At 39.6% G+C, this 23,708-nt stretch overlaps 1 protein-coding gene across 8 annotated transcripts in view; it reads right to left on the reverse strand.

The window, feature by feature from the left end:
* Nucleotides 1–23,708, reverse strand: part of inpp4b (inositol polyphosphate-4-phosphatase type II B) — a 216,714-nt gene that overhangs the window by 105,720 nt on the left and 87,286 nt on the right. For 6 of the 8 annotated variants that reach the window (XM_020591783.1, XM_020591781.1, XM_020591782.1 and 3 more), the window contains 4 exons: nt 22,553–22,875; nt 15,912–15,956; nt 7,511–7,629; nt 1,361–1,477 (listed from right to left, as the gene is read on the reverse strand). In XM_020591783.1, coding sequence (XP_020447439.1) covers nt 1,361–1,477; nt 7,511–7,629; nt 15,912–15,956; nt 22,553–22,637 — 366 coding nt within the window. In that variant the 5' untranslated portion in view covers nt 22,638–22,875. The remainder of the gene's footprint in view (nt 1–1,360; nt 1,478–7,510; nt 7,630–15,911; nt 15,957–22,552; nt 22,876–23,708) is intronic. The other 2 variants (XM_020591784.1, XM_020591785.1) reach the window with 2 other exon arrangements.

Consider the following 23,708-nt stretch of genomic DNA (forward strand, 5'->3'; position numbering starts at 1 on the left):
AGCAAAGGGTCTGAATACTTATGACCATGTGATATTTCAGTTTTTCTTTTTTAATAAATCTGCAAAAATGTCAAAAATTCAGTGTTTTTCTGTCAATATGGGGTGCTGTGTGTACATTAATGAGGAAAAAAATGAACTTAAATGATTTTAGCATATGGCTGCAATATAACAAAGGGTGAAAAATTTAAGGGGGTCTGAATACTTTCCGTACCCACTGTATTTGGTGGTGGTGGCTCAAGAAAAAAATGGAGTTCAGGATGCATCCTCAAGATGTTTCCTGTATGATTTCACTGTATGTGCAGAGTGCTAAATCAGACTGGTGACTGTCTACCAATTTTTGGAAAGCTTGGTGTGATAACTGAAGATTAAAGCAATAAAGGGAGATAGCCACACTGTCTGACCTGTGCTACAACTACGTCATTTAAATAATACCCTTTATCACGACAAATCTGCACTTTGATATGCACTTAAATGTGCATAATATCAGTATATGAAAATGTTTCAGAAATTTTGGCTGTCGATGGTTGGGTTTGTGAACTGTTTCAGCAGGCAGCAAAACAACACACAGTTTTAGACCAAAACAAGCAGCAAATTGCACACTTCACCATAATTGGTGTAAATGAATTTGTTTCAAGCTACAAAACTACTTAAACTGTACTGAAACTGAACTGTGACATTGTTGGCTTTGTGCCAGCACAAAATCAGTGGCTTTAACATGGTACATTTGCTAATACTAACCACTGCTATAATGGAGTCTTTACTCATCCTAAAGTTCATGAATGTTTCATAGTAAGATATGCCAAATTAAAATCTTGGCAGCGAGGGCTGAGTGGGTTGCCTGATTAAGATAATACATATACCCACACTGAAGAGCCTCTTTTAAAGTCTGTTCAAAATGTTTGAACCAGTGGGACTGGCCCATTCAGGATTCTGTGTGTGGTTCTCTTTCACATTCTCACTGATGTGCTGGCTGGTTTTCCTGGGGACCATTGCCAAAGTACAGGCTGCCATGCTCAGATGCTCATCAAAGGCTACACACCCATTTCCCTCAAAACTCAAGGCAAAGGTCTTGGTCTTGAGAAAAACTCAGATTAATGATTTCTAAGATAGTGCCATAAGTCCCACTCCAAATATGCAGGATAAATTTAACCATGATGAGATTCTGCAGTGGATTTCTTACAGCTTTTTGTTCATCCCCTGTAAATCTTAAAGATCAGTGCTGTACAACCAACACTTGAAAGATGACTGCTTTATAACTGGCTTTGAATACATTCTGATCATGTTTGCTCTCCCACACACTGGATCTTCAACATGAAAACATGCAACAAAGAGACACAGAGGAAAAGAACAATTTACTCACTGACTCCTGGCTCTTGTCCTTTGCATCATACACAGTTAGCTTGACTAGCGTCTCCGGGCTAGCAGGATACTCTGAAGGGAAGGTCACCCCCGTCAGAAACAGCGGGTCTTTGTTGGCCTGTCATAAAGAGCAACATCACAGAAAAAGGGTGAGATACTGTATGTGTATGCACAGGTGACAGTGTGCACCCTCATGCACATTCATGAAAAAGCAGGAAGCCATAGGGGATAAAGGAGGAGAGGGTGGGAAGCATGGGTGGGTAAATAAGACAACAGTTGGGCTCAATCTGCCCTCTTCTTCCTCCCGGTATTCCTCTCCACTTTCCTCACCAGCCATGCTGACTCTCCTGGGTACAAAAATGAGAAGCTTGAGCTCTTGCTGCTGGGTCTACCTGGAACTCTAGCATAACTACAGTCTCTCAACTGAGACTGCAGGCTAAGAGGGACAAATGTTGACAGGTAAACTGGCACAGTATCAGTGTGGCAATGGGATTAAACTAGACACAGCAGCCAGTAGTGGGACGTTCAAACTTACCAGAGGCCTGAATGCCATTAGCTGACATCCACTCACAACCTCTTTTGAAATCACACCACCCCATCATCACCCTTAACTTCCATGCCTTTGAACTGCAGAGCTTGTTTTGCTATGACCCTGGTTTGCTTACACTGTAAAAATGTCAACCTTAATAATGCTGTCACTGCTATTTACTTTAGATTTAAAATCCTCTGAGGCCACTGGAGTGCCAGCAAAGTGAGGGCCTTAATGTCATTTGTTTTTTATAAGAGACAGGAATCATCAAATAAGGCAGGTTTCTCTGTCAGTATCTGCAGTAGATAATGTCACTTAATTCAAGACCAATTTGAAAAAGGTGGCATTTTCTCACAGTATCATGGTACATATTTCTTGTTTCTACAGGGACTTAAAATAAACAAGATTATCATTGCAATCTAATCAAAATGAACAATCAAGCAGAATTATTTGCTCATTTCACTGACATCAAGTGCATCATTTACAAATCTGACAAGATCTGTAAAGAGTTTGTGTGTAATCAAACATATACATTATGTTGTGACATCCTGGAGATGCAGGTAGCTCAGGTGCATACTTACAATCATGAATGGCCTGGAGTCAGTTATAGCCTAGGAACCTTAAACTTGTATGGGTAAAATGCTCCCTGAAATACGTTTTTACCAAAGACAGATACAGTGTTTACTGTAAGCAGGTGACCATAATTTTATTATTTCACTTCTATAAAGTTAAGGAACTTGCAAGAAATGGATTAATACAATGTACATTGTCAAAATCAAAGTAGCAAACATTAGAGTTCATTTTATATTGGGTCCAACATTTTGGACCTGTGAGTGAGGATGGTGATGTCACTAGGATTATTCTGTTAGACTTCAGAAAGCTTCCTCCAGAGCTGCAAAAGCCATTATTCAGCTGTCTTTCCAGACAGACAGAGTTGTGCTAACCTTAGTAAGTAAGTTGACCTTTATGTGTAAAACTGGTGCATGAAATCTAAATTCTAACAATCAAATTTACTGCACCAGGAGCTGAGTGGCTTTCCTGGGAAGACTCCAGGACTGTTTAGCCATTTGTAATTGTCTATTTGAACTATTTCAAAGCATGTTGTGCTTACACTTGGGACTTCCTCTTCCTCTGCTCTGATGGCCGTTTCTAGAGCACAATCCTTTGGGATCAAATGATAATGAGACTGACACAGACAGACTGGCAGACTTGTATGAATGTATGGTCACACCCCTGAGTTAAAAAAAGAAACAAACTAAGGCTGGAGAATGTGACTGAAATAATGATAAATATCATGATAAATATTCTTCCAATGGGCAAGATCACATGTAAACTATTCATACAGGTATACAAAGCAATGTACTGTGTTTCAACTAACTTATTAACAAAACTCTCAGTAACTCATATTGTCAGCTAACTATTGGCTACACTAATGTTTTTTTGGTTTTCCAGACAATTTTGATATGATGAAATAATCAAAATATTATTTATCTGAAAGTTGATAAACAGTAATAAGGACTTATTGCACAAACCTGAAACAATTATACACACAACACATGTGGGTGCAAGGCTAATGGAAATCAGTACCAAGGAAAACTCTCCAAACCATTAATGTATTTAAATGGTCAATGTTTTGACTTGGATCTTGTTGGGATCAAATTGCTTAGGAATAAATACTGCACCCTTTATTTCTTTGTTATTCTATTTAAGAGTGTGGTTTAGTGAGTGTGCAGGCATTTTTCTTTTCATTAGTTACAAACTTTTACAATAACATATCTGCGCAATGGCTGATTATTGCCTTTATTAGTTTGCTATTCATACACAAAACTAATTCTAAATGAATGCATTCTCAGCCCCCCATCCAGCTCGCAATAGACTGACTAGCAGAACCCTAGACTACGGTAAGGGATGTTGGAGCACTGAGAGCCAAAGCATGAAGCGGCTCTAAAAATCACACACAAACCAATGTGTTCAACTGCACACATGGATGGAGAGAAACAAAGAGACCCACCTCCTCACTGCACCACTAACCCCACTGATCCTTCAGAAATCTTCCATGAGCTGACAGATGGAAAATAAAACCAGGCTACTCCTTCCAGTTTCAGCCTCTATAGACGTGGTAATACTCGTCTTGATGCCCGGTGCCATTTTGACATCTAGGTACCACATTTTGTGATTTGTTACACCAACATCTTAAACACAGCCAGATTCAGGACAGCGGGTACAGATGCAGTGGGAACAATGCACTTCTTTGAACTCAGCACAAATTACATATAAGTACAGTACACTGACAAAAAGACAGACAGAGACACTATACACAAGAATGTGCAGGTACACACACAGGCGCACACAAGCCCCTTATACCTCCTCATTGGCACACTGAATAGGCCATATTCAGACTTACCAGCATGCTTGAAAACCTCAGCTGTGGCTGAATCTTCTTAGTGCTACTGATGGGCTGAGATCCATTTACATAGAGAAGTAAGCCAGTCTGTCATACAAGTGGTCAACATATGCTATGGGAGACAGCTGCCTGACTCTTGTCTTTTTGTCAGTCTGGGTTGCAAACCTCCATGGAATAACCAATTTAGGCCATTATAGGGTGTGAGTGTGTGTTTGTGTGTGACTGGGGTGGGGAGTAGGAGTATTCAAACTCAAGTTTCCGTACACTGAAGGTTTATACCACCCCCCTTGACCGTTCACTGCACACATGCACACTAGACTTTTTGGACTTCTTCCATGGATTCTTGGCTTGTCTAGCATAATATCAAAGGCTGTTTTCTCCAGTGTATTTGTGTGACGTGAAATGCCCTCAAGTACCACCACTCCTGGACCCATTCCCCATGTTTTAGGAATGGGATTTTCCTACACTGCCATATGAGGGTTTGGCAAAAAATGCAGCGTTTCCATCTCAATTTCTCATCTCTTGTGTCATGCTATAAAGCAAAAACATGGAAAACAAAGCACTTACATTTTTCACACACACACACACACACACACACACAAAACAGAAGCCATCTCTTTTCACTAAACAGTCAATAAAAGATATCAGATAGTTTTTTGTTTGTTTTGTTTTGTTTTGTCAGCAGCTTAAAATACAATTTGACAAAGGTGCCTCCCATTGCGAGACATTTAGAGGGCTTTACATTTTCTACTTAAATTGTCACTGGTCCTTCCTGTTTTACCAGCAGTAGATTGAGATACAGTACCCAGACACCCAGACAGAATTACACTCACTCCATGGAGATAAAAAGGGATCTGCCTTTTGTGGAAACATGACACTGTGCCCCAGTTCCATACCATACAGTATATTAGTGCTACTAAGTATAAACTACGTACTAATGTTAATGGTGCGCTGCACAGAAAATATGAACAGAAAGTACTTACTAAAAGCTTTTACCTAGTTTATACAAATAGTAAATAAAACAATTCTTGCACCGATCAGTGTTCAAAACCAGCTGTCAAAAAGGTAGTGCTTTTTTTTTCATACATTAACTGTAAACATTCATTTGTGAACAGAATAATCATTTGAATTAAAAAAGGCCTTAAGATTCTTCTAATAAACTTAAAGCTAAATATTTTTGTTGTAGAAATATGCTCTAAATCTTGTCTTAATGTGGAGAGTTGCTGTCAAAGCCTCCTGTGACCCAGACTTATTGAACAGCACTGGCAGTGGTGCAGAGGTATCAGCTTCTAAAAGATTTAGAGTGGGAATGACCTCGCTAACCAATCAGGGATTTTCAATTATTTCTGCTTGGTCAGCAGGTTTTGTTGCATTCTCATTTCTTGTAATTTCATAATGACATACAGTATCTAAAGAGTTGGGCAGCAGATGGCAGAGCGTAGTAGAGCATAGTGGAGCAGGAAGAGGGAGCACTATGAGGAGCAGAATGGATTGATCTGGACTTTCATGCCAGTGCTACGTATCTTAAGTTACATACTGAGGCTTTAAATGCCATTAAAAATAAATAAATTTTTTTTTTTAAAAAGTCCTAAATTATTGTTGTGGGTTGCCACCTAAATAAATGAGGGAAAAGTTATCCAAACTGTCATGAGACACTCGAGAGGTCATTGGTTTGAACTAAAGAGTAGTAAAACTCAGATCCAACATGATGAAATGACATCCAATTCTTTTTATCTGACTCCTGTCTAGTGATTCAAGGGTAAAGATGACTATGTACTAGCTGGCAGGTTCTGTCATGTATCTTTTACATTCAAAACTTATATCATAGACTATGGGCCCCTGATAATATGTCTTTTACTGGAGTAGGCCTAATACTTGTGCTTTCACATGTCCAGCAAGCCCAGCAGCAGCTGTCGAGAGCTGGCATCCCGGTAATGCCAGGAGAAACACAAGTGGCAGTTGTGCTGTCTTCTGATTCATACTACACACACAGTGGGGCTCTCAGCGCAAACAAATACAAACACACACACACACACACACAGGTCTTTCTGCTGTCACACAGGTTAATGAACATCTACTGCTGTGCTTGTTGGATAGCAATGTATGAGCGGGAAACCCCACTGGTTTAAACTATCCTAACAAATAAGAGGATGTCAAAGTCACACTGAGTTATTTTCAATGAGTTTATTCTGAGTTGATATAACATGACTTTTATTGATCTAAGTGATCTGATTTCTGTGTGAACTGCTAAATATATTGGTTCATGTAATATCAGGGATGCTGACTTTTATAGCACTATCCAGGCTAAAAAAAATAAATACATGGCACAGAAAACTCCTCAGACTCTCCTAAACACCTCCTGAAACATGCAGACAGACTTGTAAAATCACATAGATTGTGCACATACCCTGCTTTTGTGAAGTCGAAAACAGTCCATATCCTCAGATCCTACTCCATATTCTGAACATAACAGCCATGAAATCAAAACTCCAGTGGCACTCAGAGTGTCTACAGAGCTCGCTGAGCCAGCATACAGTATCCTACCACATCCTGTGTTTACACACACACACACACACACTGCTGTTCCCTTCATAGGAGTGAGGGGAAAAGCAGCTGAAATGCAGCCTCTCAAAGACACGGTTCTGCTAACATAGCTTTACTGGATTAGCAGGAAAATAAAAGTGTCTCCTTTTTATGTGACTGGAAACTCTGCCCTCATGTGAGGAAAAAAAAATGTGTGTGCATGTACATGTGTGCAAGTGGGTGTTCCTCAGTGAGATGGGGTGCAGCTGTTGCCACCTAAAAAACACTTGTGTGACTGTTTCCTTAGCAACAGCACTGTCATGTCATAGGTAATAAAAAGGCATTTAAAGGGTCAAGAAGACAAAAACATTCACTTTCAGGAACAAAGACACAATTAAACCCACAGACACACACACTTTATATATATTGAGAGATGATACTGATTTAGAGCCACACAAACTCTCATAAATGTCTTGACTTAACTGTCATGGGAAATAGAAGGTTGCTGCTCATAGTTTGTTTAGTGAGTCAGATGGAAAAAAACGATTTAGAAAAAGGAGGGCAGAAGGAGGTGGAGAGAACACCGACTAAGACCCAGTGACCCAGACACACAGCAAAACAACAAACATCAAAAGTCAGAAAAAGGCAAAGACAGGCTGGTGCATGTGTATGTTTGTGAGTGTGTGTTGCCTTACCTCCACGATCTCTGTGCAGGTGTGAGAGATGAGGTGCTGCTTGTGGGGATCTATGACAGCCACCTGGACCAAAGCGCTGGGCTTCCTGTCTCTGCCTAATGCCACCAGATCATTACAGGCTACAGAGAGGAAGAGAGAGCGCCGATGGAAGGACAACAGGACAGAGTGAGAAAAGGAGATGAGAGGAGAGCAGGGAAGAGAACACAAAAATTAAGATGACAGAGAGCGAACCCTTTATGACAGACACACAGTGGAGAAGGTGACACATGACAGAGAAACATGGTAAACAGAAAGAAGAAACAGAAGGAAACAGCTACGGAAGAGGATTTATTAATATCTCCTGTCAGCTTTTAAGTCACATGCTAGAGCACTAAAGATAAGCATTACCACAAAGGAACAGAAGAGTTAAATCTCCTCACTCTCTGAGGCCTCAATCTCAAAGTGCAATAAAAGTTGGAGGAAATGAATAAAATATATATACATTGAGACATAAAATTGTTGCCTCAGCACTTGATTAAAATGGCAACCAGGCACATAGAATTCCCACTGGCAGTGTCACTTTTATTAGGGCTTTCATTTCCAATAACACAAGTGGCCTGTCATTCAGCCTCTCTGGCTTACAAGGACAGGAAGAGTACAGTAGGCATCCCACAGAACCTTTATGGGAAACCTGATGCTTCCTGGTTACGCATAGAAACTACCCATAACAATGTAAAACATACCGATCCCATCACAACTAAACTGATGCATCTATTTAAGACATCCTTGTTATGTCTTTGCATAGGTTTATATAGCATAGTAAAGTCCAAGATTTGACCACAGAAGCAGATTTTTCCTGACCTTTCAAAATATGTTATTGTATGTGCAACCAAAATGCATATTTCTGTGGTTACAGTTTTAAAACATACTGAATAAAAGTTTAAGTTCTGTTCACACAGTCAGTGTGATACCCAGAAATGACATGATATGGCTCTAATTTTACAAATTATGGATCAGTTGTATGGACTTGAATACAATAATGACAAATCTGTGTTCAGCAGCCTCCTTGGATCCTATCCAAGAGTTGCATTTTATCTAGCCAGCACAATTCTGGCATGTAAACAGCAATCGATCTGCTTGCAATGGCTTGCCAGTTTCACACATTACTCTGCAAAAAGTCTGGATAACATCACTCAGTGGGTAAAATTCCATTAACAACGTTGTCCCATCTTCACGGGCTTGATTTTTAGTGTCTAAGTGAACGGCAAGTGGAGATGAAAGGGATTCTTGTAGGAGGCTGTTTAAAGGGAGTGAAGAGCAGGAATAAAGTTGGTGAAAGCAATTAAGAGTTCAGGAGCAGGGTGCCAACTGCTTTGACATACTGTATGTACTGCAGACCTTCCTTATCTCAGGTTTTGATGTGGTTTATTTCTCTCTGTGTTAGGTAAAATGTTTCTTTTCTACTGTGCAACTGCAGAAAGCAAAATAAATTGTACCTTTATTGCAAGATACAGTAGATACATAAAGGACATAGTATAAAGCTGACTCTGTTTACACACACCCCCACACACACTAAACCAGAGCAATATTCACTTATTGTAAAACTAAAAGGGAACAACACTGGGATGCTGATTGTACTGTCAATGTGATTGTCCTTGACTTTTTTTAACAGCAGCAACACAAACAAAGCGGGGCTTTAATGAGCATTTGTCATACACTTGTCTGCAAGAAAGTGGAGGAATGAAAAGACATCTTTCAGCATACAAAATTCAAAGCTTTTTTTGTAGTCTGACTTTACTATTCCTTTCCATCTATTTTATGTGAAACTGAACACGCTTCATCTGCAACAGAGAAATCTGTGGTTGAAAGTTGACTGAACATGTAAAACATTCCAGAGGGTTCAATTAAAGGAATTCACAAAATACATTGATAGCTTTGTTACATTTTGATATGCTTCACAGACATCACCCACTAAAATGACAAACTTAGACAATATTAAAAACTATTGACAACTAGTCACTTTTTATTTACACGGTGTTGTCATCTCCTCTGTCAGAGCCACAATGATCACCTGACTTGCCTTAGGGCTCAGAAAAAATTAAGAATTTCCTTCTGTGAATTTCAAAAATGGGAGCAGATGTACACATGCTGCTTAGGGATGAAGGTGTCATGTACAACTGCTATAAGAACTGGCAATCTAATGCACAGGCCTCCTGGGCTGAAGCCCTGGGGCCAGGACTTACACATTAATCATGTGTACTGATTGACTGGTCAGTTTGTTGCCAATGGTGATAGTTCTGGACACTGACTGGCTAGTTTGGTGTCATGATGCTGCTACATTAAGAGCTGTGCTGGTGACCTCCTGAGTGAAAAAATGTAAACAACTAAAGTTATGGTGAATTCAATTTCAATTTTATTGTTTTTTATTGTTTAGCAAATTTATACTAGAAGGTATGAAAGGTATCTGTGCACAGGCGGTCCACAGCGCCAGTATCCTGTATACGTGTCCTTATGCTAACGACTCATAGTCATTGGTGTAATATACAGTATATGTAATATATCTTATGGATAAGACTCGGATATCTTCTAGATATGCTCTTTCAGTATAACTTTTGAACTGACTGACTTAATTTCTTTGTTCTGAATGTGGCCCTACATGACCAATATACAGTATTATATAATAAGCTAAGCATACACTCCATACTGCAGTACTGATTTATCATTTACCAAAATGTAATGAGGTAAAAATGGAACAGGTTATTACAACTCTTAACATGCCCTTCTGTCTGACACATGCATCTGTCTTGCCTGAGAAATCTGTTGTACATAATCCTTTCTCTTCTCTAACCATTTGCAGTCTTGCTCCAGTAGACCACAAAAAAAAAATGTAGATCTTATTTTATCTGTGAAATGTACATGTATCTCTGTCCAATATAGCATCAGTGAGTGGATGGACACAAATATCCCTCACAGCAAACAACATATAGGCACACAGATACAGATTAAAAGCATTGGCTCCTGAATTAGATTAGATAAGATGAGAGTTTAACTTTGAACCTGAAAAAAAACATCAAATAACTAAAACTAACAAGTCAAGAGACCTTCAGCGAAAACTAGACAGCCTGAAAAGACTGCATGCTAAATACTAATTTAATTTATTGCATCGATTACATTAAATCAATGTGACATAAATTCTGAAATAGACCTTTAATTGCAAACTTAACTGAATCATATATGTTAATTCTTCAAATTCTCCAGGGTATGTCTCATCATGAAATTCACTTAAGGGTATTCAAAGTACAACATCTCATTTTGTGATATTAAATTGGAAAGTGCTGCATTGAAGGCGTTAATGAGTGTCTAGATTCTTGAGGTGACAAGCTTACTGTTCGTTTGTGAATTTGCAAAAGAGTCTGGTAGTAGGAGCCCTGCCACAAAATGGGAGCAGAAAGTGAACCATGAAAGGAATAACCCGATCTAAATGGAGCCAAATGGTGCATGTAGCCATTACAAAGCAAGCCTAGAAATGTGAATTACAGGTGCTGCTTTCCTACATGATAAGACCCAAATGGTGTTGAAACCACACTACAGTGCTGATAATGTAAGTTTGCATGTTTTATGGATGAATGTACTGTTCACACAGTTCTTATGGCACATTTCATCAGATGTTTCAGAAACAAGACTGAAAACCATTGGACAAGTTTTAATTGTAGTCATCTAATTTATATGAATTTACCTTAGATGTCCAAAATATGATGCAGCATGACTGTAGAAGTAGAAAAAGAAAAGAAGAACTGCTTTTCCACTAAACCAAAGGAGGTAATGAAAGAGAATAAATGAAACACGGATAAGGTCGATCTAGGGTTCTAAGCCCCTTTCAGACATGGTACTTAGGAATCTGCAGGCTACATGTAGCCGTGTAGGAGCTGCTTTTTTGGCTTTCAGAGATAGTTGCTTTGTGTGAAATTCCCAGCAAGACCTTGTTCAAACATAGCAGGACCTAGCCAGGTACAGCAACAACATTTATGTGATATGCAACATCATGCCAAGCAGACACACCATCATTTCTCTGCGGAGAGGGTGAGCTTTGATTTCCATGTCAGCCCAATTTCCAGCCATTCAGTGGTAGCTCACACTGCTAAACTGTATCATCTCTGTGGCCGTTTAAAAAAAAAGCATTTGGACTAGCTAGTGATATTACTTTTTCATTTTTATCCCCAAATTTCACTGCCTGCCCAAAATATATGCCACTAAGAGAGAGAGGGAGAAAGAAAGCAGCAGTGGTCAAGCTAGCTAGCGAGTGAATGAAGAGAGGGAGCTGCGTTAGCGAGACCAAAGCAATGAAACAGATTAAATGTTGTCATCTTGAGTGTGCCCTTACTGACAATTAGACCACTTCAGTTTAGGCATGTAGCTGGTTAGAATGTAGCTGACTATCTGAAAATATAATGAAAAATTCTGCCCAATTATAAAACAGGTCAAGGCCAACCAATTTGGAGTTAAAATGAGGATTTATCCATACATTGTCTGTCTACACTTATTGACTGACTTGGAAAAAATTAAGAATTTTTGTTCTTGGTAACAGTAGTATCCAGAGCTTCTGGTTCTCTTAGCACTTGTTGTTGAAAAAAGGCTACAAGACAGGGTTGAAGAATATCTGGCAGTGCAGCACAGCAGTGCTCATGCATGTATCTGTGTGTGTGTATACACACAGAGTAAGTGCTAAAAGCCAAAAAAGGTTGCCACAGAGCTTCATCTGTTTCATCATGTCATCATTTCCCTTTCTCTAAATGAAACTTGCCCTCTTGTCTTGACATGATTCTAACATTACTTTAACTTCTGGATCTGAAGCACTCACATACAAAGAAGACCAAAAATGGGACAAATAAGTTTCTGATTGTCCTCATGCATCACTTCAGAGGACATATATTTGACTGGCCAGACGGACCTTCCCCACCCTGCTGCACAGTTAAACACAGTCAGTCTGGTGATTGAAATGGGACAGGGTACCCAACCATGCATCACCAGGTTGGCACTCTCACAGAATTATGACACTGCGCCTGACCTTCTAAGGTCAGAGCTATTATGATGCTGGGTAGGGGTGGCAGGAAAAGGAAATAGAAAAAGTGACAGGGGGAGAGAACAAGGAAGTCCCTGGAAGAGACATTTAGTTTTTATAAGGAAGCCTGAGCGAGAGGGCAGATCATGAGGGAGTGATATGATAAGAGGAAAACACAACTATCCTCTCGTTTTCAGGAGGCTCTCTGGTTTTATTGTTCTGAAATAATTACAGACTATTTGGAGTTATGATAGGTGCAAAGCTAATCTAGAGGTACCCAAGATTAAACTTTAAATGGCTGGAAATGAGCACACCATGGGCTCTTTAAAGCGAGAGAGATTCCAATAACAGATTGAACAACAAGAAAAATCAATGACCACATTTAGAGTGCACTGAAGAAGATTAACATTTGTAGATTTTTGGTAATTACTTAGTAAATTAACCGCCTTATCTTAGGTGGAAATTAATTTAACAATGATGTGACTTGCAGTTTAATCAAGTGACTCAACTACTGAAGTATACAGAGACTGATTTCTAAATTACCATAACAACTGAGCAATTGAAGTAATAATACTTGCCCATCCTTAGAGGCTTCAATTACTATGCTGTATTTATTTTGTTGTGATTGGAATATGCTGAGCTCTTTCAAGTCGAATTTGCTGAAAGTGAGTTTTAATGCAGTGGGCCTCTGTGACCTCACAATGAATATAAATTCCATTTAATCGAGAGGGGAGCCCTGGGAGTTGCCACAGGAGACAAATATATGCTCATCTCCAGAAGATGCTTATTCATCATGATAATTATTTCAACGCTTCAATTAATTTGACAACACTATTTGCATGTGCCACCATTTTGCACACCTGTTTGGCAGTGGGTCTGGGGAGAACAGAGGGAAAATAAGGGCTGCTGTGCTGAAATAAATATATCTTTCCCCTGCTGCACAGTGCTGCTTAACACCCAAGTGAATTTATAAGATAATGACAAGCATATGACGTTAAATCAGTAAAATACTTTGATATAATGCCTGTAATATGCCATTTCATATGTGAATGGAGCACCAAGGTTGAAATGAATTGCGTATATTTCAAAAATCATTTGTGAACTGCCATTCACAGCAAATTTACACCTGATACTTCTGGATGTGTATGCAAAAATACTGTACAATTTACATTCTTTTTTTTGGAATAATGACAGTGTATATTTTAAACCCTCTGTCTTTTTACCCTCCAACTCAAACACTGTTGAAGAGTATTATAAATTCACTGTGGAAATTTTTTTTTTTAAACTTCACTGTCATTAAGTGAAAATTTAATCCAGGTCAACACTGACCCGAACAGAGCACCAGGGTTAATGTAAAGAACCAAGAACTTGAGAAACAACAAAAGGCTTCAGTAAGACTAAAGCCAGGTTTCCTGGTAACTGTGGTTAATATTCATGTCATGGCCATCATTTACACTGACAGTCTGATAAAAGAATAATAAAGTGTCTCTCTCTTTTGTGTACCTTGTGTTTTAGTGGCAACACACACAAGTTATTTGCATAGGCAATGCACAGCAGGGCTGAGGTCATTTCACTGCATTTCCTACTTTATCAGTGTTCACACTGCAATGAAGCCAGGGAGGGTCAATTTGAGTTTCTGAGGGGAAGTCATGGCTGGGGTCAAGATAAATAATTCATTCATTTTTCATAGCATTACTTCTCATACAGTGGCTTGATACATTCATATAGATGGACTATAGATGGACTAAGACCGACCATCTTCTCAAAGGCACACAGTCACAGTTTTAAATTCACTGGTATTTTTAGTGACAGCAACATGCACATCATTTAAATTTCTCTGGTGAGCTTGTTTATTTCTTAAATTTTGGGTAGAGAAGTTTCTTTAGACAGTTTTCTGACAGAGTGTCAAAATAAAAACACTGATGCACATGAGCATCCTCATTATCTTTTGGCTGGAAAAGTGAGCCCATATCTGCGGTAGAAAACTCAACAAGTGATGGGAGTGATAAGCAGTTGACCGCTGTGTTCTTTTTGTACAAAAGTAAGGAAGAAATGCTTTTGCAGTCTGTGGGGTTATAATTCTTGTTAGATGAGCGGCTTCAGTAGTTTACTTTTAAACACTGGTTATATTGTTAAGCTTTAAACAATGACTTTTAAATTGTCTTAGCTAAATACTGTTGATATAGCTTTGACTGCAGTAAGTTACAGTGATATACGGACGTACGTCCTCTGAGTTGAGGGAATGTAAAGTGATGGATGAAAAAATCAAAGTCACAGGCAGAGATATTCTGACATTTAATCTCTAGTTTGGGTCAGACTCTGAAATGCTGGATCCTGCGTAGAACCATAATGGAGCTGGATAGCATCTTTAATTAGACCTTCCTTTTCTCCTAAACAGTAACTTCTCTCAAACTCCACACATCGAGGCTCCCTTAAAAAGTCTTAAACCTGAGCCGAGATAACCCTTAGGATGTCATCATGGTGATTTTTCAAACGTTATAAAGCCTAATCTGGGTTCACTGAAAACATTAAACAGTTTTCACAGGCTAAGTACTGCTCATAATGAGTAAACCTAACTTCATGTGTAAAGACAATGGACTGCCCCTTTGATCATTACCATCTAAGGGCAGCACTATTCCCAACAGTGATATAATTAAATGTTAATTAGCTGCAAAGTTAATTGCAAAGGTTGTGCACCCCTCCCATACACAAACCACACAAACACAGATAGCCACACTGGGACATGTGCACCCAATTAAACATCAACAACTGCTCATTATAATCAGTATACATTTTTCACCTCCATGGAATGTGGGGCAGCTGTAGCTCATTCCAAAATTTTAGCTGGGACTAAAAGAGGAAGTATGTTATGCCTTTTCTCAAATCACTGCATTTTCCAGTATGCACTACAATTTCTCTTGCTTATCTATGAAGAACCACAGTGCCTTGCTTTACAATGTGTGTTGTGTTTTAAAGACATGCCCCAGACCTCTCCAGTTATCTAGCACTAGTCTAAATTAAGGGTGAGTTATACAGCAAGTCTGGTCAAGCTGCTTTGATTTTTGTGCTCCTAGTTGCTGAAATTACTTTCCCAGTTAGGATTTGCTCCGTATGTGTTTAACAAGTATTAAATCTGGATTTATTTTAGCCAAGAGGGCTGATAGGCCGTAAACCTTTGTTGTGTTTCTGGGACAGGGAAGAAGAGTTTGACCTTACTGAAGGTGTGCAAACCTGCAAGTGAGGCTGTATGTCTTTATCTAACATGCTGGCAAAGATGTCAACTAAATGTGGGACAGCCTCACTTCCATTACGTCTCTGTAAAGTAAAATGACCCTTGCATCACAGAGTAAATGCAGGACTTACCAAGGCTGAACTCCACCTGAGGCAGCCTGGGTGTCAGAATAACACCTGAGAGACAGAGTAGGAAAGAAGGACATGAAAGAGATAAAAGTAGAGGGTATGGGAGAAAAAGGGAAGAAAGAGGAGCACATTAGAATAATTAAAGAGTCAATCAAAAAAAACTCATGAAAAAGTGACTAAACTAACATTCAAGAGGTGTAAAGCTTCAACAACCTTCCACCAATAATTAATCTGTCAATTATTTATGATTATTGCATTAGTTTATAAAATTTCAGAAAATAATCAAAAGCCCGCATCAGTTTCTGAGCCCAAGTTTCTGTTTTCCTTCATTAAATGATTACTTATCTTAACTGCTAATGATGACCATTTAATTATTCGACAAGCTGTTTCAGGATTAGCGGTATACTTCTAGTTTAAATGAAAAGGGACAGTCACATAGTCCATTGAAACAGAATATCAAATAAACTAAAGGGTAAAAATTTTATTCATTTTCAAAATGGAAATGGTGTGGAAACAAAACCCATTTCAATGAGAAACCAGACAGCACTTAGAGAGCACAAACCTCTGCCAAGGCAGATCACTGTCCCCTTTGGCAGTGGTTTCATGCTGTAGTTTGACCCTAATAATATGATTTGTTGACCGTAGCATTTGGAATCACATTTATATCATTATTAGTTTGAAAGTTATTCAAGAAAAAAGATATTTCAGTAATGGCAGGTTTCTTCAGGATACATCAAATCTGTTGACATCCTACTGAAACAGCAGAGTTTCAGCTAGAAGCATTATTTTTTTGTCTCACAGTAGCAAGTTTTTCGTGACCTCTACAAATGTGAACATTCTGGATCACCACATCTGGACTATTACTTGGATCATACTTTGGTGTGTGGTAGAGCTTATGTCGATATTATTGTGCAATTTTTGTCCCAGCATTGTGGGCATAATGCATGGAGTTCTTAGAAGCAAAAACATTGAAATTGGCCCTATCCCACAACTGTGAAGAATCCTTTAAAAATATTCACGGATCAGGATGATGATGGATTGTTCCCAAGGCCATACTCTACCTCTCCAAAAAAATCATGCAAATACATTCACAACTTTATGAGTGATGTTGTGAACAAATCAACCAACAAACAAGCACGAGCAAAGGCAGAGGTACTAAAGCCTGTCATGCTCCTAGCATGTTAAAATACTATCTCTAAAGAATTTTAACGGTCTTCCAAATATGCCACAGTGATTAGTGTAAATGTTCATTTAGATTATGCAAACACAATGCAATCTTTGTGACTGTTAGAACAAGAGTTTGTGGGTATTCACTGTCCTTGAGGGCTTATGGCATAATGATGGGTAGAGGACTGACTGCTCATATCATTTGTCACCAATGCTGTCTCTCGTTCATCACTTTCCCAGTCCAACACACAACCATTCAAACACCAAACAGATGAAACACCTGCATGATGGGGCAACACATTGAAAGGGACCAAAAACCACTAAATGGGGTTTTTTCCTCTTCCTAGGGTGCATGGACACAATTGGCCTCTTTAAGGCTCATCAACCTCACTAATGAGCCATGGATACTCGATGCTTACTGATGTATGAGCACCAGATGACTTTAGGTAATAGTCATTTTTTATAATGAGGATCCTTCACAAAGACAAAAGATGATTTCCTCGTGTTTTATAATTACAGTACCTCAGACACCACAATTTCTTAGCATCATTTATGTCAAATCAGGTCAGTTTAATTGCAAAGCCTTTCATCACAAATCATGTCTACAAAGACTTTACAGAGAACAAGTGAAACATACAACAAAATGATGCAGTTTTCAGGTAAGTGCAGGACAAAACTGCATGTTGGATAGACATCAATCAAGTGCACAAATAGCTGAAGGAGGTGGGCAAGTAAACAATCAGTCATTTATTTCTAGGATTAATTGGATGTATAAAAACATGCAGAAATCTATTGTCTACATTACAAAAACAAATGCATTCTTTTAAACAATGCTTATGAAATGTTTCTATGCAGTGTATTATGGTAATCAAAAATGATTAGCTCAAGACTCGAGCATTTATAAAGTGCACAGTGTTAACAAAAACTAAAATTTGTATGATTTAAAATAATTCAGGCTATACGTTCATAAAACATACCATGTTGAATGTAAAGGGCCAATACAAACATGATTACTACTGCTGATGGTTGTAAGTAATTCTGAGTATACATAAACAACCCTCACCACATTTAGGTTTACTCTTAACGTCATCAAAGTTCCTGTACACACCTGTAACACTGTAACTTTGTTTTGCTTATTGTGTTGAATATAATGCTTGACTGTTCATGTGTTTCATGTTTACATGAATGCAACACAAATGAAAATGCATTTAGCGCCCATTGCTAGCAGCCTACACAACCCGCCATTATGTTCCTAAATATATAATTAGCATCATAATATACATAACAATGTAACTTCTTCTTTTGATTGGAAGCTGGCAAACCAACTTGTGGGTGCATTACCACCACCTACCAAACTGGAGTGCACAACAGTAGCATTCACATGGTCGCCAACCCAGCCATGTCTGCTCTTGGCCATTTCACACAGCTAGGTGACTAGACCAAATAATCAATAATTAAATTCATTGCCGACTATTTTTATTATCAATTTTAGAAATTATTTGTTGTAGCCCTACACATATGGTTACACAAGCAGGCCAAAAGTGTATGTAATTAAACTTTGTATTGCTGTATGGTTTTCACAGTATTGTCTGGGATTCATGTCTCCTCATGCTGTCACAACAGGGAGTGCTGACGAAACATTAATGAGCCTGGATGGCCTGTTGTGTGATGGAAACAGAGAGCCTTTTAGGTAGGTGGGCTGAGACAGAGCCAGATGTTGGGTCCTGTATTTGGTGCCACATTATCGTAATGGACTGTCACTTGAACAGACCAGTTACTTTTGAGGACTTCATCTGTGCTTGACATCAACGTATCTAGAGTGGAAGGAAGCAAGGGAAATACCTGCTTTGCAGAAATAACTGAATAAAGATGAGAAGTAAAGCTAAGTCTAGGCCTGGTAAGGGTTGGAGATACAGATCATGAGGGATACACACATGACACGTATGCTTAAAAATGAAGGAGGAGAAAGTCTGGAGTTAAAAGATGTCTGCATTTTAGAGCAAAGCTTGTAGGTATAATGTCAAGTATTTATAAAAGTATCATATCAATTACGTTTGATTATAAGACAGGCAACACAGGTTATGCAGCATCTTTGAGAATGAATACTGACTACATGACATTTATCACTGTTCCCATATAGCTCTGGAAACTGCTGTGCATGTATTCACTGTGACTCAATATCCACAGTTATTAAGATCATGAACAAATTATGCATACACAACCTGAGGACAAAACACCTGTTATGTACACTGTGACACCAGTCTTCGAGCACTGAACACACTGCATGTCGTTAACCCCTTGGTAAGAATCTGGCTGACCAAAACAAGTCTAATTACAGTAATTACCCACTACAGGAGGAGAGGTCAACTACCTGTACTGTCCATCTCAATTACATCTCCTTAGCACTTGAAGCTCAGGTGATCCAGTTCCAATGTTTAGATACGTATGTGTGGAAAAGTGGCACAGGTGTGGTATTTATAATCGATATCCGCTGGCATTATGAATATGGTAATAAGCTCAGCAAGGTGGCAGGCAGCAGGCAAGCAGGCGACACATGCAGATGTAACTCCCAGAGGGACCCAAAGCAAATGAGGTGTGCCCGCCCGCTATACTGCAGTTTCATCTGGCTCTAGAAATAACAGCACAGCCCGACTGTACATCCAATCTATCACCGTCCTGTCCACGGGTGGTATCAGAGGGGCAAAGGCGTGCTGAAGAGAGAGGAGAGGGCAATTTATTGGCGCGTGAGCAAACTAGGTGATTTCTCTAGGATGACAAAGTTAATTAATGTACAGGGACTTAAATTGTCCATCTTGGACACGATCACTTAGCCTTCTTCTCACTGCCCTGCTTCCAGTGTTATAACCACTCACTGGCTTATAGCAGATACTGTGAAAGGAGGAACAGAAGCAAGAAATGTGTGGGTGTGCACACAGACTTTACATGGGATTGCTGCTTATTCCTGACTCCACAAAAAAATAATTGTGGCAAAGCTCCAAAATACAGCCTGTCGCTGCTCTGGTCCCCATCATATGCTACAAACTCTACTAAGAAAACCAAGCAATTTCCAAGAACACTTTTCATAATTCACCCTTTCACGGTGCATATAATACATATTCCTAATCACTCCTGCTGATCCTCTTCATGAATAGATATTAGCTCTAAGAGCCTGTGCCTAAGAACAAATCCTGTTTATATTTTGGTGATATTAATAATTCACTTATGTGGCACCATGAGATTCGATATTTCAGGAATGCAACTGGCTGACTCTCAATAAACCTTTACATCCCACCCACAAATGCCATCACCCCTCGTCCTTACTACACACAAACACACACACTAATTGCAGTCTTTTTTCTTCTAACTCCTTTTGTCCAGTCTCACTCCACTCACCTTCTCTCTTTCCTGTAGTTTAAATTGCCTAAGCAACACCTGCACATCCTTTATGATGATTCAGTCATCAGCAAGGCTAACACACCTCTAACTCAACTGATGTTTGCATAAACAGACATCCCATTAGGACAAGTGGTGCTGAATCGAAGAGTGAGTTATCATCACATTACTGTCTTGGGAGACTGAGAGGGGACAGATGGTCTTTTTGCCAGGCTTTAATAAACTATTGTGAAACTACTGGGTGTGCTGAGCAAGTCTTGATTGTCACGTCAAGGAGACACGCAGTGTGGATGGTTAACAAGCATGAAGTAAGACATTTTGCTTCACAATAGCTTTGTGATGTCAAGCATTGTGCAATGATAACTACATTAACTGAGTTTCAGCTTTCATTGAATGCTCACACGTCCATATGATAATTCCAGTATAAAAAGTTAATAGTTGAAATAACATAATTTTACCCCTTGTAGTGGGGAGTTTGTAAAATGCCAATTCAATCCCATCCTAATAAGTACAGAGCAGCAGCCGGTTTGGTCCCACTGTTCTCTCCTGTCACAAATGAAGAGAACCTATCACACCTTGCCACTGATAATGTGGGGTTGTCAACCTGTCTTTCATGCGAGACATGGTAATTATGTGCTTTGTCCTTTCCTTTTGTCTCCCGGGACACTTAGAGAAAACAGTGAGGTGAGGTGTTTGTCATGACTGTTATACTCCCACACCTGTCTTGTGTCATCTTCACACTGTGACTGTTTGGTTTTATAGTATCACATATCTAGGGTTCATAATCAGGTCATAACTGTTACCATCTCAGGATGTGCATATGTGGACTTATGAGTGGATGTTCTGGTGTGTAACTATTTCATTATTTCCTTATGTGTGCATGTTTGCATGGTTGTAATTGTGAATATAAGCATATGTATCAGTGTAGTTCGAGGCAAAGGAGGCAAGGCATCACGAATTGAGCTCTCAGTCCTCTTCGCATGGCTCCATTTATTTATCCCCATGGGGAAGATGTCGGTGTTGAGCTTGCATTCCAATGCGAATGCTTAGAGGAGCTGTATGCAGTGTGTGTCCTTTTGCTAAGCAAAGGTATTTGATTTAGAGAGCAGGTTTTGTGGCATCATCTTTTAAGTATTTTCCTGTTCTGATGGGCACTGAGACATCTAGTTTGCCTCTGCCAGTGCTCATTAGACACAACACATTCAGGCTATGTGGAATATGACTGCAGTAAAAAGACAAAGTGCACACACACACATACATGCACACAACAACACACACAGAGATAAACCTGCATGTGTGCAGAGGCACGCATCCACAGGCATGAAAATTTGCAGAAATAATAATTTAAACAAATTCAGTGTTACCCTGAACTAGGATATTTAGACTTTTCTGACATATTTTATCACATTGTAAGCCAATGAGTTTCTGATTTTAAATCAAGCACAGTGCAAGAACTTAACACATAATGAGAACTTGCACAAAGGCAGCCTGTAAGTTTTAAAATCAATTCTCTGGCATGGATTGTGAAGATAGTTGACTATTTATTAAGTTATCAGTTATATCAACTGGCTGGTAACACATGGTGTGCATCTTTAGCTTTTAAAATTTTAAAACAATTTTCATCTATCACCTGGAAACACTTTGTTAATGGACAATATACTTAATCTTATTTTAGTAATAATTGCAACAATATCACCCTGAGACATGAGTTATCCAGATGAGATAATAAATCTACACTGAATTCAGTCATTTGATTATTGATCACTGCGCATTTAAAAAAGTTTCCCTCTCACATTCTACCTTCACCCTTCTCTCTCTGTCTCTCCAACACACACACTCAAACACACTGATGCTCTATCTGTGTGTTAGAGAGAGAGAGAACCACTGCAAACAATATATGCAAAAACTAGGCATCGCCAGAACATGCATTTATAGAAACAGGAGTATACCGTGCAGCAAACAAAATCAATTCTAATAGCACACAAGGTGTTTCAGAGTTAAACTGTATGAGGAAGGACAGAGAAGAGAGGTGGAGGAGACAGATAAAAGACAGGGAGTCAGACAGCACAGTGCAGTCAGCTCACCGGCAGCGGTCAGTCCTTCAGGGTTGGCACTCAGCTCCTTCATGTCAACCATGCAGTGTCCCAGGTGTTGGATGCCATCCTCCATCTGTCCAGCTTGCCCCTCAGTTATCGCCCCTGCTCCTCCACCTCCTCTCCCACCTCCTCCACGAAACACCACAGTCCAGTCCAGTTCCCCGGCTCACACGCAGCTTGCCAAGTGGAAAAGCTGTCTCAAAGATAGCAATCCACTCACCTCGCTTTCCTGTTGCCTCACAGCGCGCTCTCTGGCAGCATTAGAGATGCCTTTTGGAAAGTAATACAGAAGAGAGGGACCGACAAGGGACCTAGAGCAGCGGTGGGAGGGAGGGAGGGGAGAGCAGAAGAGAGAAGGGAAGGGAGGAGTGATGAGGGAGTGAGACTCAGAATGAAAGAGAAAGCAGGACAGAACTGATGTTATGTGCGATACACAGCTCTATCCATCAATCTTGGGCTGTCAGTGGGGCACCTACACCAGAATGCACAGCGCAACACAGCCAGAAAGACAACTCTGCCCACACTCTCCCTCTTCTCTTCTCATTGCGCAGTCACTGCTGCATCCAGACATGGCAGTAGGGGTCCCTCTGATTTCTGACATCCATCTCCCTCCCCTTCCCTCACCATTCTGCCACCCCTTTTCCTTTTACTAGCAGCAAAACAATTAACAAGCATCTGACTGCTGAGCTCCATATGGTGAAGCCAGCACCGTGCAGTGTACGATTTTGAAAGTTACATATTGCAAACAAAGAGTGGAGGACAAGGCGGGAGAAGGTGAGAGAGAATACACAGTACAGTGACAGTTCTCAGTGCAGCATAATGGCAACTTCATTATAGAGTTAAACCAGCAGGTAAAACAGATGTGGCAGAAATAACAGATGTTTCATGTGTTATTTAGACAAATGGTGCCTGCATCATGATGTACACCTGAACTGGTTATCTACAAATCCTTAAAAATGAGGCAACAAAAAACCTTGTTTAAATCAGTAATTATGTGTAATAAAGGAATACATGGACAAAATAATGCAGCTCTATTCCTCTGTCTCTTTACTTGCCCTCACCGCCTCTCCACCCACTCATACTGTGAAGGTTACTGTTAGTTATTTGGACACCAGTGCTATGATGTTACAGTAAGACCACATCT

The sequence above is a fragment of the Monopterus albus genome, unplaced genomic scaffold (assembly GCF_001952655.1).
Source record: "Monopterus albus unplaced genomic scaffold, M_albus_1.0 scaffold15.1, whole genome shotgun sequence".
Lineage (NCBI taxonomy): Eukaryota > Metazoa > Chordata > Actinopteri > Synbranchiformes > Synbranchidae > Monopterus > Monopterus albus.